Source organism: Drosophila erecta, unplaced genomic scaffold, assembly GCF_003286155.1.
Source record: "Drosophila erecta strain 14021-0224.00,06,07 unplaced genomic scaffold, DereRS2 tig00000000-arrow-pilon, whole genome shotgun sequence".
Lineage (NCBI taxonomy): Eukaryota > Metazoa > Arthropoda > Insecta > Diptera > Drosophilidae > Drosophila > Drosophila erecta.
In genome coordinates this window covers 22,403,979-22,430,301 of record NW_020825194.1, presented here as the reverse complement: position 1 = coordinate 22,430,301, position 26,323 = coordinate 22,403,979, and the positions used below count along the sequence as shown (strand labels likewise).

Genomic DNA, 26,323 nt, shown 5'->3' with positions numbered 1-26,323 from the left:
TTTCAGTTTGACTTTCACACCGCCATCCTTTTATTTCAACATGTTTAAGTACACACAATATTTCTCACTGAAGCAGTTGCGCTATTTGGTTTTAAAATAAATCATTTGTTTCTACTTGTAGTTTGGTTGGTTGTATATAATATCAATTTAATTCAAACAGGTGCAGCACACAACATTAAGAACCCTTAGTACTTCATTGCTCTGGGAATTGTATTTTATGGTGCTGGGTTATAGAGAGCTCGGTAATACTTAAAAGACATTTCAACTTTGCACTTTTCGTCTTCGATTGTTGTTAGTACTGTAATGTCATGTAAAATCCACATGGATAACAGGCTTACAAAAGGTTTACCAATTCTAGAATGTTTTAGCAAAAGCTAGCCAGACTACAGAGGCACTTCACAGGTGTTCTAAACTAATCTAATCGAAACGCTCTAGCCGTCGACTACACAAAAGCCCTTGTCTTTTTATATCCATGAAAATAAGCCTGGCGTGATTTAGTTGCCCCTCGGATTTAGTACGAGGGCCTGAAGGCGTTGCGTTGTGAAAGAACCGAGTCGGGGCTCTTGAGTTCCATGGCTAGCTTGTAGCCCAGTTCAGGACGACGATCCCTGCCCTCGGCCATTGCCTTGACCTGGAATAAAAAGTGGATATTATCAATTGGAAAGTATGATCGGCAGTGGAATCTTTATCACCTGATTAGTGTGGACTATGACGCCATCGCTCGTGTTGACCTTCTCCTTGGTGTGCTCGATGTCGTGGAAGTCCGTACCCCGGCAGCAGTCGTCGATGAGGATGGTCCTGTAGCCGGCGGACAAGGCGTCCACGGCGGTGGCTCCAACGCAGACGTCATAGGCCAGTCCGCACACGTAGATATCGGTGGCGCCCTTCATCTTCAGCTGGGCATTCAGAGTGGTGTCCGACAGCTTCTTGTTGTCCCAGAAGACCGAGTAGGAGTCCACCTCGGGATTGGTGCCCTTGTACACCTTGATGCCGTGCTCCACCACCTTAAGGTCCTTGTGCAGCTCGGCGCCCCACGAGTCCTGGACGCAGTGACGTGGCCACAGACGCTGCTTCATCGGCGGCGGTCCTGCGAAAATGACCGTGTCAAACACCTTGGCGGAATCCGAGTCCAACTAAAGAGCGGGGGTTAAAGAGATGGCTGTTAAGTGTCCGACGCTTCCGTTCAATTACCATCGACGTCTTACCGAGGAGGACTCGTCCATGGGGCGCATTTTGACATTATCAATAAATGAAACGTGATCGCTGGGATGCCAGTCCAATGAGTAGAAGACGGCATCAAAGTCCACCGTATCCAGCAGCTTGTTGATGGGCTCCAGTATCTGCAGAGAAGGTGGTGTTGGGATTGGGATAAGAAGCTGGTTAGCAGGCGGTGGCACTTCCACACAAAGTCAACTTGGGAGCCGGGCGGAGTCCATAAAGCGACGAGACGGAAGTGCGTGTTATTAATTTTGACAAATTTTCATGTACCAGCCACAGAGCCATGTCAGTTGCCAGATGGAAATGGCAATGGCAATGGCAATGGAGTGGGCGTTGGAGGGGCAGTGGATACGAGAGCGAGCAGGAACGAGAGATCTCGACGACTTCCGGCGTGTGTCGCAGCGCGGAAGCGACTTAAGTAAAGCATATCCGCTTCCGCCTCTGCACTCCCCCACTGCCCCACTCCCCCACTCCGCCTCATCCCGCTCCTTATCCCTGAAAGTATCTGGGTATTGAGCTCCGACATGCAGAGGAGCGCCCAACCCCCCAGGACCAGCTTATCCTCATCATCTGGAGCGGCAATGACTTTGGCTCGAACCCGGCCGGGTCGAGCCCTTCATTTTCATTTCTTGTTACGCTTTGCTTTTTTATGTCCTTCCGTCGTCGCCGCTTACCGCACCTGGCGGGGCTTAGCTGCTGGCCAGGTAGCTGCCACATTAAGCACCCGAAAACCCCGCCCGCCCCGCTCCATTTGCGACTCCGGCGCTCACCTCGTGTCCTTGCTGCTGTGCACTGCAATTACTTATATCCAAGGAACCACTTATAAAATCATTTTGTACATCAACAATGAGGAACGCGTTCACCGGTCGCACAATCTGCCAGGGAAGAGGAGAAAAGCGAGAGATGGTGAGTATCACGAAAATGTTACAGCGGGAAACATGAGCAGCCACGAAAAAAGGAAAACAGGAGCAGGGACAACGCAAAATGAAGGAAAATTGTAAGAAAAATTGTATGGGCAAAGTAAGTGAAGCTGGCGCCACAAAGGCGGTGCGGGGTGGAAGGTGAGAGGGCGGCGAGGTGGGGGCGGTGCCGTTTCTGGGCGGACCGGAGTACCCAGGCTACCCGGGCTACCCGGAGCACAAACATGAAAAGCTAAAAAGAAAATTTGTATACATATATGAGCTCTGCATTAGCGTGTGCGTGTGCGTGTGCCTGTGCGTGTGTATCGGACTCTTTGTGTGTGCGTGTGTGTGCTCGCCGTCGACTGATGAGTTTCTTTTTTGCCGACCGGCGTTATAAATGCGTTTTAAATGAAGTAAAAGCCAGTCAAAAAATAAGGGCATAAAAATAAAAATCTGCAAGCATCGTTTTCAGGCATAGGGAATTGTGGATGCGCTTTTAATATAAAAAAGTATCGCAATTAATACCGCTTCTTAGATCCAGGCTCATATTAGAGAAGAAATATTTATTTTTAGATAGCACAACTTTTTTTTAAATAAAAAAAATTATACAAAATATTCTGTTAAGCAACTTCAATATACTTTGTACTCTATTTGTTTTATATTAGCATTTACAACTGCCTGTGTTTTAAAATTGGTTTAATTAGCCTTAATTTTTTAGAGAATGCAAGTACTTGTTGCTCCGAACCAAATAACCTTGATTTTTAAGTTCTTTTTGGGTTTTCTGGGGCCAAACGTTGTTCGCCATCCATTATATGTTTCTTATTTTTTATTTTTTGCAGAGCATCTAAATTTGCCGCACAAACTCACGCGCAGACTTGGGCAAACACAGACACACAGGGAGCAGCTCGTTAGGTTGTCATTGCTATCTTGACTGGCAGCAGGAGCAGCGGCATCATCAACAGTGTCGAAAGCATCATCAACAGCCCCATCCCCAGCCATCCTCATCCCCTTTTCCAACTGAATCCTGCTGCTGCTCCTCCTGCTGCCGCTCATCCTCGTGGCTCACTGTAAGCTGATTATGTTCGAGCATATTTAAAATTAGTGAAGCGCTTTTAATTTGTTATTTATGTGCACGCTGATTATGAATGATTATGATCTATGCGCAAACACAGACGCAGTTGCAGCTCCTGCTCCGGCTCCTGCTCCTGCTCCTGCTCCGCCTTGTTGTCGTACTGCTCCTCCAGCTCCTTTGATTTGTGTTGTTTGGGCTGGCAGGGCATTTAAAATATGTCATCCAGCTAAATGCCTTAAAGCGCTGGAACGTGAGCTGCAGCTGCAAGGATCCACAAGCAGGTGAACCAAGGAGTTCTGGGCAGCGGGGAGACAGCGCTTAAGCAGTTGATGATTTATCACCATGTTGGCAGTCGCACTTGCCACTGGGATGCAGCCACTTGGGCTGCCAAGAGCGGAGAGAGGAGCTATGGGATAGGAGACGCCAGGCGGGAGAATGGAGCCCACAGTCGAGAGGAAGTGATTTACATTTACATGGCGAACATTCTCAACATTTTGAGAATAGTTTCCAGCGGGGGAGCAGTGGGCAGGGGCTGCAGCTAGATAATAGCCGGATCAAGGTAGTTAATGTATCAATTTAGCCAGGTTCGTGTGTGTCGGATGGAAACCGAGTGTCTAAGTGAAAGGAAGTGTTGGGTAATTTGGGTTCAGGGAATGCCCGGGAAGATTAAATGCCTGGGATACGAGCAGCGACAGAATCTGCTGCTAATATGACCATAACTCCTGCTGATAACTCCTAAAATGTGCTCGGTAGGATTGGCTGCTCACACGACACGTTGTGCGCGATAGCTTACATCAAACTTAAGCAGTCTGGGTCCCTGCCCAACTCAACTACAAATCAAGTCTAACCCGCTCCCACTCAAAACTGAACTCCAAACAATTAAGCCAGACACATTAGACAGGCCAGGAAGCTGAGCCAAGTTAATAACTGGGGGCAAACACGGCCAAAGCCACAAAAGGCTCTGCACAAAGGGGCTAGAGATGGAGGTGGCATACCCGCTGTCTGCCGCAATTTGCACATCAAGTTGCTCCTCGCTCACCTCAAGAAATCAGGGGCAGGCTTCCAATTACGAGCCATCGGGCACAGATGCTACCCAAGATCCAGCCCAACATCGTCCGGCTGCTGCAAAAGTTGGCAAATTAACACGCTCCCCGTCCCCAACTGCTGGCCAATATAAACAAGTGACCTCTGGGCCTTTGTATGGCGTAGCCTCCAGGAAATCGGCATCTTAATTTGAAGTTGAAACTATGCATCTCTGATGAATGAGGCTGCCGCACTTGCCCTTCCACGTGCTACTTGCTACAGTTAAATTAATCATGGAAGGCTTGCTGGTGGGACCCAACCACAGGTTGGTTTTTGGGAAAGCTAGAAAGGCTTAGCACCTTTCGGCAGCCACAGAAAATCTTAAATTCAAATTACACTTTAACACGAACAAAGGGAACAAGTTATGGGAATAACTTTGTCAGACCCACACACACTCTGCTCACTCCTGCTCCGGGAAAACTTTCTTCTTTCGGTTCGACTCAATTTCGGTGGCAAATAAATTTCAAAATCCGTAAAACCCCGAGCGTCGACGTTTTTTGGGGCTACCGGGCGGGCGTCCGCCAATCCACCAATCCCAAATCGGGCGCCCAGGCCAACTTCAATTCATTCAGGCAGACAAACTGTCAAAGTGCTCGTGTGTCTATGGGTTTTAAGCCAAAAAAGTTGCCAAGCTAAGCGAGTGACGACGAGACGAGAGCCACGAATCGAATCGAATGGAATGGAATTCAACTTGCTATTGAAGTATGTGCCAAAAAGGCGAACGTGCCGAAGCCAGACCAGACACACCCACATGCCAGACTTGCCCCCCATATATATACATATATATATACACATATATTTGGCATAACACATATACCCAAAATGCACACCTTTCGGGGGCGGGGCGGCGGAGGCAGGTGCTAAAGCAATTTCCGCTCCGAAATTGTTGCATAAGTTGGTGGCTGCCAGTCGCCGGAGACTCGTATGTATGTACACATATATTTCGCATAGGCAGACAGTCCTCATCGTCCTGACAGTTTTGTGGACTTGTGGGCTGAACAGGGCTGGGGCTGACAGTTGCTGGAAAATTACATTATACAATTTATGCGGCTGCCAGACAGCCGGGCTGGGGAGCCGGGCGGTGGGACGTGGGACGTGCAGCCGCCAAAAGAAGTGAAAACTAACTATAAATAAGCGCTCACAACTTACGCTGCTATTCGGCTAAAGGTGGCTTGGGTTGCGACAGACTTGTGGATGGTGGGAAATTGTTTTGCCGAGCCGATTTCGATTAGGGCTAAAGTTTGGCAAGAGTATTCTTATGGGTGGTGCCCCTTTTTCCAGAACTACGGCTTATCAGTTTGATACCAAAAGGAATGAAAATGCTGCAGCCTGATATAAGAATAATACTGCATATAGTTTATGCTTCAAAAAATATGATCATTGGGTGCTATCGAAGGATCATTAGTTGATTTATTGCCATAGTAATATATTTCAGCTGCGCTAAGCACCTGAAAAATGTGCCTGCAAACCCAACTGACAGGAAATCGAATTGCAGATCCTCGTCCTTTTTCTCCAAATTTACATTCGAGCCACAATGGCCGCCGGATTGGCCGCTCCTAGTTAACCTGTAATTTATCGTATTTTTCGTCGATTCCGTTCGAGAGCTTAAGAAATGGCGACTCATTTTTCAATAAAGTCCAATCAACTAAAACCAACGCTCAGACTGGTCACTAAATCAGTGAATCTGGCTCCTTCTGGTCATCTCCTCCTCCTCCTCGCTCCCCCTGATTTCCGCCGCCGCTGCTGTTCATTTCCGGTGACTTTTCGGGGTATGTTATAAGTCATTAACTTTCTAAATAATCGCCGCAGCGTGTCAACTTTGCTCGTTAAACTTTCATCAGTCGGCGGTGGAGGCGGTGGACTCGCCAGGCCGCCAACCAAAAATCCAGCAGCCAGCAGCAGCAGCGACCAGCAAAAATTAAGCTCGGAAAAATTGGGCTCGGAATCGAGCGGGGCAAGCACGGGAAAAACTGAGCAAAATTTATAGCACGATATTATTTTCCGCTCGCTGAGCAGGGAAGTTGTGAGGCGACTTTTGGCACTCACTGTAATTCTTCTGCCCGCCAAGATATTGAGCACTCGCCGTGTCTTTTTCGGTGTTGGTGCGTAACTGAGCACAAAAAATGTGCCACATTTTGTGCCATAAATGAAGACATTATAAGCGACACTGTCTGCTTTTGTGTCGCTGTGCACTTGTGTGTGTGTGTGTGCGAGTGTGTTGGTAAGTGGGGGCAAGATTAACGGTAGACATTGTAAGACACTTAAAGCTGTTGAAGATTTTTGAGTTGCTTTACGGCCAGGGGGTTCAATGAACTATATGATGATGCCCTGTATGATATATGGCTGCCACGCCCATCGCCCACCGCCCACTCTCTACTGCGTATGTGTGAGTTTCCACAAAGGAGCCAACGAGCAGGTGAGGTGGCCATAAATTTATTATACGAGAAATAAGAGCAGTTTAAAGAAATGAAATATTTACGAACAAAGGAGCCCGAAATGAAAAAATGGCATGTACTTGTACCTGAAAAGAAGGCCCGGCCCCTCGCAGTCAATTGAGAGGGCCAAAAACGTCAAAGGGAGGCCCAAACAAAGGGAATAGATTCGCATTAAATAAAGTGCCAGGCCAGCGAGTTTATCAGGAAAGCGCTGTGCTGTATATGTCCTTTCACCTTTGTCAATTAGTATTTTAAGCAAAAGGGACCCGAGGAACCCAAAAACTGAAACTTCACCTCAAGGTCTTGTCCCTCGTCAAAAACACGGCTCCCAGAAACGGAAAAGCCACAGCTTTTCACGCTCGAGGCAGTTTCCACATGGAACACGGAAGACGGAAAACCGAACGCTGTGCAGTTGGTTAAAAAACATTTTCTGCACATTTAGGCACATAAATTACGCTCTTTCGGGCAAATGCAAACACAATAAAAACATCAAAACGAAAACGCGCCTCATATTGAATTATGCTTGTAAATCAAAATTGGGGTAAATAATGGACAGCCAGTCGGCGACTACCTTTCGCATCCAAATGAATTCTGGACACGCGCAATCATTCGATGGACCCACGGTCGTATTATTTCCATAAATTTGCTTTCATTTCCATTTCCGTTTCCGCAAGTTCAATCGATTTCAATGTGCAATCCCATCCACACCGCTATACATACAAATATACATACTTGTATGTGCGAGCGTATTTATAAACAGACAGCCGCAGGAGCCGCAAAATATTTAGCGACCGATGCAAATGATTTATGGCGTTAATGTTCTATTTATGCGTTTATTTAATTTGGCTCGGTGTGTGTGTGCCACAGTTTCCTCGTCATAATTCTAAGCTAACCCGCAATCCTCCCCCTGCCCTCAGTTGATTTGTTTATTATGCAAATTTTTCGGCTTGTCTGTTGTTTTTCCTTTTTTAGGCACTGCGTTTCTCGTGCCTCTGCCCTTCGCACAAACATTAAACTGCAAAATTACCATTCATGCAATTCATGCGGAAATACAAACAAAAGTCAATTTTATGGGGCGGTATTTTCCTGACTTTTTTCAGCTGAATCCCCACCCAACTCGACTTTATTTCATTGCTCGTGCAAAAACTGCGAATGCGTAAGTAGGGTTTCGTTAGGGCTGTCATTTTTTTAAGTGTTGCCGTTATTACAATATCAGCTGCCGGAAGATTTCATTCGCTCTGCTTTTTATGCGTTAATAAATTTTTTATACAATATTACACAATTTGGTGTGCGCCAGCGGAAGGGGCGGTCCCTGTAGGCGGGGCTAAATGGCATATCAAAAATAAAATGATTATTCTTTTCCTCGCTCCAAAATAATTTGTCGCGTGACAATGGAGGGCAGGACTCAACAGGCAACCGCCAACACTGCGTATACGTAATGGGAATGTGTCTGTGGGCGGATTGTTAAGAGGAGGTCATCAAAGTTGATGCCGCCGTGCGGTAGGTGGACAAAAAGTAAACACACTGCTGGTTTACCATCCCATAACATAAGGCATCCAATAGACTTGATATAAATGGTGAAATGATACATGATTAACTCGGCATAAAGCGAAGATCTCAGCCCTGAACACCTTTTAACCATTTACAAAACGCTTCTTTGGTGCTACCTAACATTATATTCATTATATAAATGAATAACTAAAAGCAGCTTAAAGGTATTCTGTATATCAGGTGGAAACTCATCGTTAAAAGTTTTTCTGACCCGTAGAGCGCCGAGAAAAGTATGGCCAAACTTTATATATTGTGCGAAATGTAAGTAAACAAGCAGTTTCAGGCAATTACTGCTGTATTTACGATTTCCCTATACTCTATAAGACCGCTATAAGTGGCATTAACAATTTAAGCAAAAAACGCAATGGAGCTCAGTGTACTAAAAATATATTACAACTTTGCTTTCTGCTGAAGCGAAAACGATTAAATCAAATTTCTAATCTTTGTCGACATCTAGGAGTACTTTTAGCTGTGGAAATCAAACAGGAGACCCCATTTAACGAAGAATCTTGTAAAGAATCTTGTTCATAGAATTCTATTTAGATCGTTCTATCAATAGACCAAACTTTATGGAACACTTCTCTCCTATTTCCACTCGAGAAAAAGGAAAAATTCAAAACCGCCGAGCTTCAAGTAGCTTAAAGCCGGGTACAATAAATAAAGAAGTCTTTGCAAATTGGTACCATCACGTACGCAATTTTATGGCGGAGACTGTGGCAAACAAAGTTGTGATGCGGATGGAGATGTGCGAAAGTCATAGACTACAACAATAAAATTATTTGAAATTTTTTCTGCCCATTTCTATTTTAATATGCTGGGGCGGAAGGCGCAGAGGACTTGAATGCAACTTGGTCCATAATTCCCGACTTCCAGTTCCCACTTTCCGTGGCATTTTATTTGTCACGCGTTTTTATCTCTTTACGTGCGGTGTCTGGCCACTGTGCCAGTGTGTGTGCGTGTGCGTGTGTGCGAGTGTGCGTGTGTATCTGTGTGAGGCAGTCCCGGCATCGGATTATCACATTTGCATATGCCGCCGCCTGCTGCTTCTTCTTTGTGACAGGCCAGCACAACGATGATGATGATGACGGAATGGAAATGGGAGTGGGAATGGGATTGGAGATGGTGCGCGAAATACGAAATGCGGAATGGAAATGATGATGAAAGCATCCCTGGGAGACCCATGACGTGTGACATTCGCTGTAAGCGACATTTTACCACTGCCCAAGCACCCGAATCCCCCCGAAAATCCTCCCCGCCGGAACTCCTTGCGTCTGCGACTGATCAGGATTGAATTACACACACAATCCGAGTAGTCGGCCACTTTGATTGCAAATTTAGCTTCATGTGTGTGTCGTGTGGTGGTGGGATACATGTTGACAAATATTTTATTATCACGTTTTTTATGATTTAACGAGTCCCCGGATATGCATCGCTGAATAAAGCACGACGTTAACCGCAAAACAAGAATTCATAAATAGTGCAAGAAAAGCAGGGAAGGATGTGGGAAGTTCTCTTGGCTCTGGCTCACCGTTTTTATCCACTGGTTCCAACAGAATTTAAACTCCTCCCGGTCGATGAAGCCATCGCCATTCGTATCAAAGACTGCGAATATCTGCTCCAGGCGCTCGGGGGGCACATCGTAGATGTGTCCCTTGTCGTTGCGGAACAGAGCTCGGCAGATTATAGAAAATTCGGCGAGACTCAGGCGGTCGTCACTGGGAAAAAGGATAGAAAATCCGGAAAACTCGTGTTAGAAAAATTGAAGAGTTTACAGCGTACAGAAGCCCGGGAAATGTGGGAGCCTTGGCGAAGCAAATTACCAAATGGGTTTGCCTTAAATGCAAAATAAATAAATAAATAAACTAGCTTGTTGATTGAAATAGCGCAAGGCAGCTGCTAATCAGGCGTTTATCTTTTCTGTTAAGTTATTTATTCACTAAAGGTTCTCCAATTATTATTTAAAATTGTGTTTTCCAACGCCGAAATAAAAATCGCAGTGCTCGGCAAGCGTTTTATAACCAGACCCACTTTATTCGTGTCATTTGCATTTATTGATTCACTCTAAAAATGTGCCATATAAAAAGGCTCAAAGTGTCAATTAGAAATAATGCACGTTGTTTTACGTTGGACAGTCTGTTATAAAATCAATTAATTTTCCATTTGCCGGACGGACGAAGTAAAATATTTTAATGGTTGTTTATTTATTTGAAACGACCGTGAATATGCATTGGGCATATATTTCAGCAGTTTTATTATTCCAGTTTTATTGTTTGTTTATTTGTTTTGCCAAATAATCTACTTTGCGGCTTGTGGTGCCAGCGTGCAGCAAGCCCATATGCAATTATAAAGGTAATTATATAATTTTGAAAGGAAAGTGTTAAAAAAACAAATGGCCCGCGTCGTCCCAATTCGAGATTATATAATTACAGGATTAATTTATAAATAGTCGATTATGTGCTGGTGCATGAAATACAATTAGCCCGCAATGCCGAGGATTTCGCCACACTCACCCATCCTTGTCGAATGCCGTGAAACAGGCGTCCATTGCTGATCCGTTCGAATCTTCGATGACAATTGGCGGTGTAGGTGAATCCATAACGGCGACGATGTTGCCAACGTCCAAACAAAGCCAACGAATCCAGCAGCGAACTCTCACTTAATGAAGCTCCCGCAGCCAGCTGCAAGTTAAAGTGAAGCCATCAATAATAACAACCGCGCACACAGGGCCACACACGTAAACACTGCTGGGTGGAAAAGCTATTTTCCTTCAAGGGAGTATCACCGCCCACTCACTGAACTCTCTGCGCCCACGTTGTTGTTCCTTAGCCCGCTCAGCTCGAACGCTTGCCAGTTACTGAAAAACTGGCGCACTCGCTGGCTGACTTCCTTCTGCCCGTTTCGATGGCCAAGCGCCGCTTGCCTTCCATAGTTTTATCGAATAAACAAGGCGCACACCCGCCCGCTCCCCGATTCCCCAGCTTTTTGGCCAAGCCACCAGCCGGGGCATTGTCATGGCGACGACGTCATCTTGTGGTTTATTTTATTTATTTGATTTTCACCGTGCCCTGGCCCACCCAGCCATCCACATCCATCCAAGCTTTTGTGGCGGCGCCCGCAGACGATTACCTGGCGTTTTTCCTAATCAAGGAAGTGTGCGTTTTACACTGAGGCAGATTTATCTGTCCTCCCCATGTTTCTTCAAACTTAAAGGGGCACAGGCATTGTTCAGTAATTTCATTTATATCTGCTCTCAGCGGTAACGTAATATGTGTGCAATTTAAACGCTGCAAATTGAAACAAATTAATATCGATTTACCCACCTAGACATCGAGCATAATCCCGGCGATAATTCACTTACACAAATTCTGTGTAATGTGCAATAAATTTATTTTTAAATTGAGCTTTAAAAAAATTTTTTTAAGTTTTCACTCTAGCTCTTGTTAGGTTTAAAATACTAATCAATGAATATTTAACTTAACGTCTGTAAGTTGCCATTTTTCCTTTTTAGATTTGGTTAAGTTAATCATCTATCACGATTTTGGTTCGTATTTCTTAGATTTATGCAAAGTGCACTGCCATCGAATTGCCATTGTTTTTCCCCCTGTATGTGCAGTGATTTTCACCGGGTTTTTGGGCCAAGTTAATGGCGGCACAACGGGAGGCGAATAAGGAAGTTTTCGACATTTAGCCTCGAAATGCGGGCCTCAGAAAATGCGGACGTCAGGAATCGGAGTTGATTGTTGTGGATATGTGAGAGGTTTTGAAAAGCGTCAAATAAGTGGAAGAAGTTGAAGGATCCGCAGAAAGGAAAGTTTATGGGAGCAGGACTGCGGTACAGTTGCGTGCGGGGTTCTTGAGTTGCCATCTGCTAACAAGGCCAATTGCGTTGGCTGCTTTGGCATTTCTGACTGCTTTTCCACGCTCGAGTGTCAACTTTTCATCTAAGCTAACAAGGTAACTCAGCATTTCCAGCCACTGCCATTCCCTTTTTCCGCTTTTCTTACACTTGCCTTTCTGAGATATTAGTTTTTAAGCCTCGCTGCTCGGATTTCTTCTATTTGAGTTTCGTTTCACAAAAAATCTCCTTTGGCTGCATACATTCACCTGCAGCTTATAACATTTCCATTTTCCCACAGCCCAAACCCCTTGCCGCATTCCTTCTCCATTCCCCCGGTAAGCCACAAAGCCATAGATTTCCATTTAACTTTTAGTCCTATTTCATCCAGAGCTCCCAGGCTAAGCTCCCAACATTGTGTCCTGCTCCAGCTCCTGCCATTCCGGCATCCTTTTCCTTTCCTAGTACAACTAATGCGCAGCAGGCGATAAATTTAAATTTGGACGGCATTGTATGTGTGTTTAGTTAATATTAAAGATTTATGCACAATATGTTGGCTGCACAAGGTACAAAGGGCGCAATAAAATACAAAATATGCCCATGATTTATGGGCGGGGCAAGTCGAAGGCGGGCTGTCAGTGATCGCCGCCGAGTATCGCTTTAAATTGCCACGCAAAGATGGATACCGTGATACAATAACAAGTTTGCGGTTTCGCTTGGCCAATAACTTTTGGCCGCAGATAAACAAACATAAACATGAACAAAATGCTGGCGAGCGATAAAAATGCGCATAATTTCGCTGAGCTCGGCACAAAGTTTGTCCAAATAAACTTAAGTACAACTCCTCACCCCCGGGAAAATACAATCCGAAGCCCTGCTCAGTCGTCAGAGGCGCCCCGAAACACACTAATTGAAAACTATTTTTGGACGCAGCCCTCCTGGGAGTCCGGGGAGCCCGGGGATCCCTGGGTTTTTGGGCTTTTGAGCCTTGGGTCTCGGATTTCTGGTTGCGGGCTTCCGGGCCTCCGGGTTTCGGGTTAATATGTAAATGGCGGATAACGCGAAATGTGCAAACTTTGGCTGCGAAACAATTTACGCGGCATTAAGCGAAACGCGTGCGCACACCTCACCTCATGGCCTCTCCTCCAGATTGCTTTCGATTAAAGTTGTCGACGTCAAAGTCATTGACTAAATAAAGAGCATCCATAAAAGCGGCAAAGTAGTTAGCCCCCGCCCCACCAACTGGCCAAAAAAAGCAGAGGAAAAAACTTTGACAATTTGAAACGACGGGGAAGGACGAAAGTTCCGCAAATGAAAGTCAGCCAAGAATAAGAGAGAAATAACGAAGCCAGCACGTGTCCCGATTATGAGTTCCACTGCCGAAGGTGACAAGGGGGCTGGCATTTTCCAGGTGGCGTTTTTCGGGGGCCAAAACTTCAGTTGTGCCACGGAGCAGGGAGCAGATTTCAAGTTTGCCCCCAATAGATTTTGATGGCCATGAATTGCCGCAACTGCGTGATACTCCACAGCCACGAAGGTTAAGCAGCTTGAGCTTGTGGTGAAAACGTTTAAAAACACCTTGGTTTTATTACTTATTAAACACGAGATTGGGCTTAACTGATTTTTAAAATGTGGAATAATTGCCACATAAAGTATACCAATAAATGTATACTAAGAATAACCTGTAAATCAAATCAAACCCCTAACTTATCTGCCATAAGTGCTAATCACAAAGGTACGACTTAAGGTAAACTTGTTTTATCAATTTTCATGGCAACTTCCGCCGCCCTGCAAAGCCAACGAATCCGCGAGGCACTTGAAAACTTCTAATGCTCTCCCCGAAGACGAAAAAAGTGGGGAAACTTTAAGCTGCCGCCAAAAGTCCGCAGCCAGGGGAGGCGCGGATGCGAATGCGGATGCGGATGCGGATGCGGATGCTCCATCCGGCGGAGCAGAGTTAAGGCGCCCGGGAAAGCGGCGGAGTGGGCGAAAGTCTTGCATAATTTGCCTGCCAAGCGCTGAAAAGTAAATTACCGCCTAAGACTTCCTGTATTTGTTGTTTCGGCAGTGGGCGTGTCAAAAGTAGCTTGTCACGGCGATGGGATCAGCTAATAAACCACGCATCTCGCATCCCGGGCCACAGCAGACACAGCAGACACAGGAAGCCAGGAACCCAGGGCCAAGTGGAGCATTTAAGAGCAAACGCCTTTGGGGCTCGTCAATTGAATTGCCAAAAAATTTAGCAGCTTCTGCTCGGCTGGCTCTGGCTGGGGTGGCTTGAGTAGGCTCAGATGATGGAAACGGGACCTGGGATGGTAAATCAGGCGGCGGTAAATTGGCATTAAAGCGAATGCCTTACCGAACTTCAAGCTACTCAAAAATACATGCTTTTCCAAAAGGAGGCGCTTCAAAACACTTAGCTTTTGCCATAAACTTGATCTGAACTAGTTGAAAAGTCTTAAAAGGAATGTAAGCTCATGAACTAAGAATATCAAGACAAGAGCATATTTTCAGCCATCAATTTGAGCTTCGAGAAAACGGCCATACACTCTATCGCAAGATACAGCATTTTCTCCAAGTGCAGATAGGGCTGGGCCTTGTATGTGTGCTGCCTATAAAAGGCTTTCAATTTTTTGTGCTGTCTGCCGGCGCCGGTTCTTCGTATAGGTTTAATGCAGGCACGTCAGCAGCAGCAATTTGGAAAGGAGCAGCCGGAAAAGCAGCAGCAGCGGTGGCAGGATCAGAAGGACGACAGGCTACGACATTGATGGATACGCAGTTAAGGAATGCCGAGTCAGCCTTTGCCTGCAGTAGGTGTCAGTCAGTTCCTCAGTTCCCCAGTTCCCCAGTTCCTCAGTGCGTCAGTCAGTCATCACAGGCTTCCATCAATCCGTCCATCCGTCCATCCGTCCGCACACGGTTGTGTGTAGTGTGTGTGCGATGGGTGGCACGTGGTTGGCTTTTATCACTTGTTAGTATCTAAAAATACGTGGCCCACATGCCGTCTTTCATTTCATTTCATTTCAGTTGGTTCGGTTTGGTTTTTCGTTTGGTTTTCGTTTGGTTTTCCGTTTCCAGCTACTCCAGCACCCGCTCTCTCACCTGAACCGCGCTTAAATACAAAATGATAAATTGCCATTTTGACTGCGGTCCCTGGTGCGGCCTCCAATCCACAAAAGTCCCGCCCGTCACCCTGGCCGCCCACTTTGACCCGCGGCACTGCAATAACGCAATGAACTGAACTCCACTCCACTCCACTCCGCGCCACTCAGCTGCTCCCAGTCCCAGTTTGTTTTGGCCTCGAATGCCTGCTGCTTCTGCTTTTGGCCTGCAAACTGTTTTTGGCGCATTGGCTGGGCTGAAAAATGTTGGCGTTACGCGCCGCTGATGTCGACGCCCAGATAACATTAAAACGCGAATACGTGGCTTTGCAAACACCAGGACCACTATGGCCTGCCCCCCACCAGTATCCGTGCCCATACGCACACCAATACCAGCACCACTACCACTACCACTACCACTACCCACACCAACACCAAGGCAAACTGGCACGCACACAGGCCCATCTGCATGCCCAGATGGAAAAGATATGGAGGAGCGGTAATGGGCCGCCTCGGATCGTTGATTCCTGAAGGCTAGGAGGCACCGTGGTGCAATAGTGCCAAATGGACCACTCAGCTGCTCGCCAACTAATGGATTCGAAGAAAATGGCATTGCACAGAGGATAGCAGACCAGCAGATACTTTTTAGAAATGCCCTTTGCTGGTGCTTGTAACTAAAGTTATAAGTAGAGTTTAAGCCGCCACTTTAAGTTAAAATTACCTAGATAATTTATAAATCTAAGCTGACTCTTGCTAATTGAAAACATAAGCTGAAAGTATAACTGGCACTATTTAAACTAAGCTGGGCCATTGTATAACTATTGAAAGCCAAAGGTCACCACACGAATGTCAAACGGCAATTGAAGTTCACAGTTTCATTAAGTTTTCAACAGCTAACTGCAAACATTCGCAACCTTTGCCCGATTCTATTTTAATCTTCATTGAAATCGCACTCGACTACGGCTTCCCCAGGGGAAAGTGACCCTCCTTGGCCCGTCGACCGTCCAATATCCAGTGATAAACACTTTGCCGCACTCTCGGCCACCTCGGCCATCTCGGCCGGGTTAATATGGAAGCCATCCACACACAATTACCCATAAGAACCCTTTTGGCATTACACCAGCTCTGCTCAAAGGCCATGAACAGCACATCCTCATCCTAATCTGACATTGCAGCTTATCCCCGAAACAAAGCGATGGAGGAGCCAGATGGCATAGGGGTTCCATTTTGGGATAGCGCAAAAAAAGGGGAGAAACCACTCACCGCACAGCCAACTCAATTTGGTGGCCATCATTGCAAACGGCCAAAAACACGGACAAAACAGTCGCAGCAAACTTCAAATGGCAAATGGCAAATGGCGCACAACTTCATTTAAAAGGCATTACGACAAGCATTTGGCCAACAACTCCAGCAGCGACAACAACGACAACAGCAGCCAGGATAACAACTACAGGCAGGACAACAACAGTTTGCACCTTTTTGGCAAAAGCGTTGACATAAACGCCGGCCCATTAGCATTTTTTATGCATTAATGACAAGCCACAAAAATGGACACATCGTCATGCATATGAATGAGCCAAAGGAGGCGCAGGATACCTATCAATGTGTGTCAATGACTCACGTGCATGTGTGTGGGCGTGGGCGTGGGCGGGGCGTGGCCATGCCACCAGCGACAATAGACACTAAAACTCATCAAACGAGCGAGGGATAAAAAGGGTCGAACGCACGGAAGCCGGATTGGACCTACATACAAATTAATTGAACTGCTTGCGACTGATTGCAGTCGATTCGATTGATCGGAACTGGCGCTCCAGAACTTCAGAAACGACGTGTTTCAATGCACTTCTATTCAACTGAGGGTCAAAAATATAATAGATTTTAGCTCATAGGAAAATAATGTGCTCCAATATTGCTAGTTTTCTGAGAAATATTACTTATAGACCCCTTATAACACTAGCACTTTCCATTATTTTTCGTTTTAAGAAATGCTTTTAGTTGTAATTAGCTGTAGCTGCTAAAATCACTGTTTTCAGACGTAGATGGTATACTAAAACTAAAAACTAACAGCCAAATAAAACCGAAACCAATAGCTTCGCAGCCAATGTGCCCCACGCTTTCACGACCTGTCCATGGCTTAATAAATTCCGGCTCTTAAAAGCGGTTGAAAAAATATTTTTGACAAACTGCGCATAGATGGCGTGCGCTGGAGATAGATGACGCCTGTGTTGATAAGCGCTCCCAATTGCGGATGTTTTGAATAATCGATGCTTCCTGCTTGCCATGCATACGTGTGTGTGCGAACGTGTACGTGTATGAGTGAGTATGGCAGTGTGTGAGTGTGTGTGTGTGTGTAGGTCCTTGTGCTGGGCTGTGTGTGTTTGGCCAGGCCCTAGTTTATTTTCCATTCTATGGCAAACTTCGCCTTTTTCGCTGATTTTTGCACATAAATTTCAATTTTGAATCGCTCGCTGGCTTTCTGCATTCATATGCAAAATATCGCTCTCGTCTCCGCATTTTTATTTGCCAATTAAAAACAGCCGCAGGCTGCGTCCTCCAGAATCTCCCAGTCCGCAGTGCTGCCGCTGCAGCGCCGAATTTAAATACAAATTGTTTGCAGTTCCTTCTATTTGGAGAGCAGCAGGCAATTTCGCCTTAGTGTTGCTCCACCTGCAGCGGACAAAAGGGAAGCCAATTGCAGGGTGTTGCATTTAAATTGCACATTGAACTTTGACATTACGATAGCAATGCAGAGGCAGCACCACAAGCGATTGAAGATAGGATCTGGCAGTTGCAGCTACTGCCTCTCATTCTTCCAGTTTCGCCAGTTTGTCCGGGAAAGCGCAATTTATTGGCCAAATATGCAAGCGCAACGAGCTGCAGTTAAATGCAAGCAAAGTGGCAGCCTTGGAGGGGTTAAGATCGCACATATGTAGCTTCAAAAACAGCGGAACTTAATAGTTCAAAGCTCCTAACATACATTTTCTTAGTTAATTGCCTTTGCACTGCTTGAAAAGGGTTTTTCCAGCTGACCTACTTCGGAAAACTCACTAATGCTGAAAGCCTTACTGACAATGTGCAAAGGTAACAACTATACAAAATTCAAATCTAATTCGGCGATTTACTTTAATTTTAAAACACTTCGTAAGCACTTTCCTCTTTAAGAACCCACACACCATTTATGCTGGTTATTGTTAGTTGTTAGCCAGGTTCTACTGTATCTATAAAGTTTGCAGGGCACGTGTTGTTAGCTGACGTTACTGATTGCGTCATGAAATATTGAAAGATTGTTAGGCAAATTGCAAAAGGATTGGTTGGGGGCGTTGGCTGTTTCTATGGCAAATGCAGGTCATGCATTCAACTCGCAATTGATTCAAGGCCATTCCAGAAACCTGAAAAGGTCACCGCAAAGTGACTGAGATTTCGAGTAATTTCATTTCCAATATGGCAAGCACAAATAAACTTGACGTGGCAACTTGCCGTTCTAGAAAAGGTCGTGAACTATGCACACAAGCAACATTTAAAGTGGGTACTATTTAATTGAAATACCAATATGCAAGGTAAAGCCAAATTCAAACTTTATTATGAACATTTATATGCCCATTTTCCAAATGACCCAGCTTAATAGGGCTCCTCTTTGAAACACTGCGGGATATAATAGTGGAAGCCCCTTCTAGGCATTGTAAAGCCCGGGCAGAAATCGCTTTCCAAATAGATAAGTACACCCTGTTGTGCAGACGCATTCAAATGGGCATTCTATTCAGGTCACTAGCCAGGATCCCAAGAACTTTCCCGCCGAGCGGGATGAGCGGAATGAGCGGCATTGATCTGATTCGATTTCAATTTGGGGCCACTTTAAATTGTCTTAGCCCAAACACTAGCGCAAACACTGGGCGAATTGGGCCAGATAAATTAAGAAGCTTAGCAAGACAAAAGGCGGAGCAAGAACGGCATTGAGGCAAACGGTTAAGCTGCTTTAAATCACAACCCCAAGATATCCAGGGCCAGCCCATCAAAACTAAGTCGTTGGGGGAAATCGGGGAAATTCGGGGGAAAACTAAAATAATAATGGGAAGCGGGGACAATCTTCGTTCAAGTGGAAGCAGCTGGTTGATTGATTGATTGATTTAAATTAAAGGCATTAAGCGGTCGGCCGGACGTTGAGTTTAATCGATCAAGGACACCAAGGAGGGGCACACTTTCCCAATTGAAAATTGCTTTATGTGCGCCTTCGGCTGCTTAACTTCATCGTAATGTCATTTTCGAGCCCTTGGACCAGGACACTTCACTACAGGCTCAGTTCATCTTATGTCCTCGTATTTTATGACACAAGCAGGCGGCGCCTGAATTTACGTGGCTCCTTTGGGCACCATCTCCCCGTCTCCGGCATACCAAATAAACCAACAAATCAATTTGCCAGGTGCCAGGACACCGACGTCAGGAGCTACGCTTAGCTTTATTTCACTCCTGGTCGAGATTTATGAGCCGAGGGCGCGTGAGCTGGAAAAAAGCATCTGAGCAGGTCGAAACTTGAAGACGGAGAAAGTGTGGGAAACCGGCAAATTGTTTTTGTCTTTCCCTCGCATTTTTTGCCTTTCCTACACTGTGGACGGAGCGAAAAAGGACAGTTCGCCTGCCAGTCGCCCGGCTGACCAGTCAGCATTTATTATTTATAATAGTCGACGGCTCGCCTTCTTTGCCTGGCAACCTTTCCTAATAGATGGCCCCAATCCCAAACCAAATCGGAGGCCCAGCACGGAATTCCAATCCCTAGCCAATCTGCCACCCACTAGAGCACTTTGTGCCACATTCAATTGCTTTACCGGTTTGTTCCTAGCCGGGCTTCCTTTTGCTCTGCTGGTATTGCTATCAGTAAACATTTTATTGTCACACACTTGGCACAAATGGGACATCGCCGGCTGCCACCGACTCCCCAGTTGGTCCCCAGTTTCCAATCCCCAGTCACCCACCCAACTCGGAGTCCCTGGCTCGTAGATCTTGGCTCTTATGCGGCAATCACGGCAGCAAACAGTCAACAATGAGATTTGTTTTTGGCTTAAGAGCCGAAGAGCTTTTCAATGCAATCTGCAGTAGTCAAAGGTAATTCAGGAATCAAGTGAGTGCTGTAATGGTTTTCTATTCTGTGCAAAGAATTCCATAAAATATGGTAGCTAATAAAAATTTTACCGGAATGCCGAGCAAACTGCAGCCCGTAATAAAGGGAAGAACTATAATTTAAGGCACAAAGGTAAGCGTTTTGTGCATTTCGCTTAGTAGTTTTGAAAAGCATCTCGCCGTTGCAATTTAATATGGCTTTTCTGTAGGGATTCGTATTTTCCTAACAGCGTAACTCTGTGTGCCGCTTTTATATTGTGTTAAATCGTTTGTTAGAGTATTTATAAAAAATAGCCATTGGATAACAAAATCCCTAAACAACTCTTTTAAAACACCGCACCCACTCTGTGCAACGACTCAAGGAACATTATTGTTTATTTATCGTCTTAATTCGCTCGTTCTCTATTCATTTTTTCTTGCCCATCGATTTCCTGCCAACGCTTTTTGTGATATTTTCCTGATTTTCCTGATTTTCCGATTATTGTTGTTGGCCATTCCTCCCAACCCCCCCGTTGGCTTACCTTTTTCCTTTTTTCATGGTCTGTTAAGCCTTTTCGGTCATTTGACTTATTGGTTTTTGCACTGCCCTCAGTGGCGAGCCGAAAAAGAGATTGTAGACCCTCGGATTCAGCATAATGCAACGGGGCAGGAGGATTCGGAGCAGGTGGCTGGCGGGTTGTAGATGGGAAATGCGTTCATACGGAGCCCTAGGCTGCAGTGGACCGGTCTGTTTGCCCACCCGGCCACCCACTCACATGGAAGGGGCGGCGTCTGTTTGTCTTGTCCACTTTCCACGGTCGTATGTCCTTGCTCTCCATGTGTGTGTGAGTGTTTGGCCACATATAAAGATAGCTGGGTGTGCGAGTCTCTAAAGAAAAGGTCGCCATGGCGTCCAAGCACACAAACAGCCAACACCACATAATGGGGGAAAATATGTGTTGCACAAAAGAAATCGGCGAGTGACTGCAACAAACAGCGTATCAGGTTACACTCTGTGTTTATAGTCACGAGCTGTTTGCCACACAAATTTGTATACCATTCAAATTGATATAAATAATACAGCGCACATGTCCGCAGCCAGGATAGACAGGACATATATTATGGAAATGTGATTTGTGGTGCATATTTGTCTTTGAAAATTCGAGATATTTCCCTCTTTCATTGTTGTGCGAATCGGTTTACGAATGGCAATAAAATTGTGTATCGCGTTATATTGCTGTATACTATTTAGGATGGGGAATTGAGCCTTAAAGAAAGCATATCAAAGGATCCAATCTAAATAAATCGTTAAAAAAGTGATACAAATTCCCTAATGACAAGCCATAAAATGTAAACAGCAGGAGTGAAAGACGGAAGCCATTCCTACCTTAAATACCTCAAATATTAAGAAAGAGCGGTGCGATGCCTGCACATTTATTAAGGATAAAACTTCTTAAAAGGGCAACTAATTAATGTAAAACTAAGAAAACGGATGAAGTCCCAAACAGGTTGGACTATTTCTTTTATGGCAAAACCCTGCAAAGTCGATAACTTTTTGCTCCCTTCATTTTCCCCAGCAAAGTGCCAATGTTTTTTCCATAAAATATGAAGAAAATTTTGATTGTATAATTTAATTAGTTTCAGCACTCAGCCGGTGGAAGGGAAACTCCATAAATAACCCATTAAGAGGCCGCGGAAACTTTATCTGCCGTCGATGGTAATCATCCCAGTTAACCGAAACTGCCGGGACTTCAGTCCATTTGAGTGGCTTCGTTCAATTTCAAACTGTTGTGGGCAATTATTGTAAGTTTTTCGCTTGCCATTCCATCTGTTCTCAATTTCGCTTTAAGTGCTGCCGACGCTGCCGCTGCCGCTGCCACGCCTTGTTTTCAATTAAATGAACACACCCACCGCCCACCAAGCGCCACCCACCAGAGTTGCCCCCAATCGCTGGTTTCATTATTACCGAGTTGCCAAATACAAACAAGCCAAAAACAGAGCAAAAACAAAGAAAGCGTAAAATCCATGAAAATTGTTGCCGCAATATTGAAAACGCGCCGTATTTGGGTCTTCGTCGCCCCAAGTAGCCCTCTCCATAAGCCCTCGGTACAAATTGAGCAACAAAACCGCCCACAGCCCACCGCCCAACGCCCACCACCCACCGCCTGCCGTTGGAAAAGCAAGAAAAACAATCGGCAGCAGATTAAGTTCATGCCATGCTGCAGTTACATTTACAGTTACAGAGTTCCAGGACAAACCCGACCCCCGCTTTCATATTCATTTTTGCACATTTTGTGTTATATGTGGGCCAAAACAAATGTTGCCCGAAACCGATTTTCACCCGAAACCGGGGAAAACCCATCCTGAGCATCCTTTCAGAGACTCTTTCGCTTGCGCTTTTCAGGTTTCAGGATCATTGGCAGCGGGTTCGCAATCGTTTTCTGTTTTTCTGTTTCGGGAGGGCCTGAGCAAACGTTGCGAAAATATGTCACAACATTTGTTACACATTTTCGGGTCAATTTTTTATTGCAACGGGTGACTCCACTCTCCTCTGCATAAGCCGGGCCACCCACATGCTCCGAAATCTTGTCACAGCTGCTGGCAACTGCCTTTCCCTGGAAAACCCCACACACATCCCAACAATGCCGCCCCAAATCCCCCTTCGCTCCCTTCGAGTGCCATTGACACTAGCGTGTCTTTCAATTAAAACCCATTCAGCTGTAAAATCGTAAACAGTTTTGTGCAGAGAGCAGAACCCCCTGGGTCTGCTGATAATGGTGATGGGAAAACTATTTAGCCACTCTTAAAAATACATTGATAACCACTGGGGCCAAATAGGAAGAAAACAAAGTCCATCTTCTGTTACTCGAAGTTGCAGCTGTGTCACTTAAGCCAGTCTTTCATTTGGGTTTAAGGACCAATTTAAAGTGTTATAATATAGAAAAACATGTGGTGTTCAAATAGATTAAACCAACAAATTGGAAACGCAATCTTAATTCCAAAGAAGCCATCTCAAAGAAAATTAATATATAAACTTTAGATGAGGTTATTTAAAATGAGCTTGTTCTCTTATAAATATGCTGCTCAAATAATAACATCTATTTAGTATGATTAACTCTCAGTAGCTGCACAACTCTAATGTTTTGCTGGCAAATAGAATTTGTAATAGGTATTTAAAATTAACCTGCTTTTGTTAGGCACCAAAGCAGTGAACCTGCGTGACAGCCCACCATGCCGCACTCATTGGCCTCTTGCCTACTGGGTATCAACACGCGAGGCAGCCTGAATGACTGCAAATTAATTATGCACAACAAACAGATGACCCCCAACCGGCGCATGGCGACCCGCGTGGCAAAGACAACAGTATATGTACGTTTCCATGTACTGTGGCGCAGCAGAAGAACGCCGGGTCCGGCGTCTGCTGTCCGGTTTGTCCAGTAATTGTTGCTTTAATTGTTGTGCAATCCCCAAACCCAAACCCAAACCCAGCCCACACCACAGCCCAATCCCAATCCTAAAGCCGGAGCCCGAAGACCCCAACCAAAAAGCCTAAGCTGAGGCAGAAAGGGGACGGAATGATCGGAGGCTGCTTCGCCAATGTCGACCGCAAATTAATTTACAACGTAAACTGCAAAATTGAAAATTATGTTGTAATTACTCAATTCTGACGTTTTTCCCATTGACCCAAATTTATGGGGCCGTGCACCAACACACTCATAAGCCACACACACACTGGCGCACATACACATTCAGCGCAAGAGTTGAAGGCGCTTCCTTGTGGACGCTCCTTGGCTCAGCTCTAGGATTTGCTGGCACTGAGAGAAACCCGCCTCTAATGTCCAAAGTATTACTATTTTAGACCGAAATATAGTATTTTATTTGCGTCTATTTGGACCAGCTATCAATTCGATCAGCTATCAATCAGAAGTGATTCAAATATATGTTCGTATATACAGGAGGCGACTTTATTTTGCCCAGTGAGTGGTCCTGTTCATGTCTGGCCTCAACCTTTGTGCCAATTTAAATGCGTAATTATAACGAGTGCCAGAGAGCAGTTAGAGTCCGTTCTGGCCTGCATATTAATTACGTTCAAGGCGCAGCACAAAGCGGAGTCCTGAAAGGGGAGGAAATCTTGGCAGGACCAAAGCAGACAATAGGAATTTTAATCAAGGATCAGCGTGCTCGAATTTATTTAAAGGTGGGCCATCGGAGCACCCCACCCACAAGTTGCTCCGCTCCTGGCCCCTTGGCGCTTCGGTTGGTAATCTGGTCAGCGTGTTTCAGGCATGCCATGAATGCCTTGCCCTTGCCCTTGTCCCTTGTCCCATTCCGCTCTTTTCACAGGCACAAATGCCGGCCAATTGCGAGGCTCCGTGAAGAGGGGACAAATAAAGGCTAATTAAGAGCGGAATGACAAGGCGAAGAAATGGATTTTCATTGTTGCTGCCAGGCCGGGGCAAATGGTGCTCTGAGGTGGGAGAAACCCGCGATCCAAAGGTATTTAACCTGTCTTTTTACAAATCGGCTACTTTGCTGCAGCCAGATCTATAATAATTATAATACATTGATACCTGCAGCAGCGATGGGAAACGATTCCGCATTATAAATAAGTCAACTTTGTCAATTTTCTATCAACTAATCGGGTTAAAAGCTAATGCTCCAATAGAAACCTAAATTAGATTACCGTTCGTTTCCCTCTGACTGGCTTTAACCGCAAGACGCTCAAGAGTTTCCGTAGTGTAGCGGTTATCACGTGTGCTTCACACGCACAAGGTCCCCGGTTCGAACCCGGGCGGGAACAGTCAGAAATTATTTTTCTTCTTTTTACTATATTTGATAATAATTTTAAGCTTAACAATTGTTTTTTTTTTAGTTCTTGAGCGAAAAGTGGGATATGCCTGTGAGATATGTGAGATAGCTGCTTAGAGCTTTTACAAACCGCTTGCATTTCCAAGCAACCACTCGATTTAAAAATATATAATTTAAATATATATATATAATAAACGGAATCCCAAAATGTAGTACTTTATATTTAAAGAATTCATAACTTTGTTCGATGCGTGTTAACTAGAACAATTGCGGTAACATTGAACTTCAAATAATAATCAAATTACAGATATCACAATTTCCCAGTGGGGATTTCCCATGGGAATGTGAATAAGCTTATATATTGTATATTCAGCGAGAGCAAATCATTTGATTTACAAATTTGCTCTAAACCAGTATTTATTGTTGTTTTGAAGATTGAAGGGCTGGAGAAATGTTAGCTTGGGCCAGTTAACAGAATCATAAGCTTCCGTACCGGCTTTACATATGATATGCATGCTGAAGCTTAAAGTTTGTGTTCTACACTAGCCAACAAAGATGGACACCATTTATTATGTAAAATAGAAAATAAAACGAATTCATACCTTTGAAACTGCTCATTTGACACGTTTTTAAGACTACACTGGACTTCCCTTGACTTTTTTGACCCTCATTTTAAAATTTGCATGAATCACACTCTTTATTTTCCACACAAGAGAGCTTTCTCTTCTCTGGTACTTACCACGCGATATTCCAGAAAAGCTTTGCATAAACAAAATACGCAGAGCTTTCAGAGTCCACGCACTGAAGTGGTAGAAATGTCAAATTCGCGATTATCAGAGATTATTGTACAATATTGTTATTTATTTGAGTTGTAAATCTTCGGAGCAAGCACAGGCTGTAAATCTATCACTCTGAATTCGTTCACGTAGCCGATTTCCTAAGAAAATACAAACATTCCCGAGGTACTCAAAGAACTTGCCGGTTGCAGAAAAAACTCGCGTCCGTCAGCTGTGAAAGCTTATTGCCAACTGAGAGAACCGGCATCGAGAAGTAGCCTTATGCAATTGCTCACGTTTGTTTACCAAGTGGTTCCCCGTAAGTGATAAATACTAGCCAACGAATGAATGAACCGGATACGGATAACATAATCGGGATTTGGAAACGATAAACCCCCAACACTTTTTCATTGGCGCTCTGAATTTCACTAGTTACAAACTGGAAATAAT

The 26,323-nt window shown here is 45.0% G+C and overlaps 1 protein-coding gene and 1 non-coding gene across 3 annotated transcripts; one reads left to right on the top strand and one right to left on the bottom strand.

Annotated features, from left to right (window-relative positions):
- Positions 1-26,149, bottom strand: LOC6554001 (nicotinamidase). 2 transcript variants are annotated; one of them, XM_001979471.3, is made up of 7 exons: positions 25,837-26,149; positions 10,772-10,939; positions 9,790-9,976; positions 1,989-2,093; positions 1,206-1,340; positions 693-1,133; positions 1-631 (listed from the first exon to the last, which is right to left on the bottom strand). In XM_001979471.3, the coding sequence occupies exons 2-7, from the start codon at positions 10,855-10,857 to the stop codon at positions 512-514; spliced, it is 1,074 nt and encodes a 357-aa protein (XP_001979507.1). In that variant the 5' UTR covers positions 10,858-10,939; positions 25,837-26,149; the 3' UTR covers positions 1-511. The 2 variants fall into 2 exon arrangements, with proteins under 2 accessions (XP_001979507.1, XP_026839796.1); XM_026983995.1 differs by lacking the exon at positions 25,837-26,149 and adding an exon at positions 11,055-11,141.
- On the top strand, positions 25,017-25,089 carry Trnav-cac. The gene has a single exon. It is a non-coding gene; the product is annotated as a tRNA-Val (tRNA).
- Positions 26,150-26,323: the final 174 nt, after the last annotated feature.

What these genes read in the sequence shown, in the direction of transcription:
- LOC6554001 (XM_001979471.3), bottom strand. Translation starts at nt 10,857, where the DNA reads ATGGATTCACCTACACCGCCAATTGTCATCGAAGATTCGAACGGATCA. An exon ending in ACGGCATTCGACAAGGATGG is followed by an intron (nt 9,977 to 10,771) that starts GTGAGTGTGGCG and finishes CCTTTTTCCCAG; the next exon opens with TGACGACCGCCTGAGTCTCG. An exon ending in TCATAGTCCACACTAATCAG is followed by an intron (nt 632 to 692) that starts GTGATAAAGATT and finishes TTTTTATTCCAG; the next exon opens with GTCAAGGCAATGGCCGAGGG.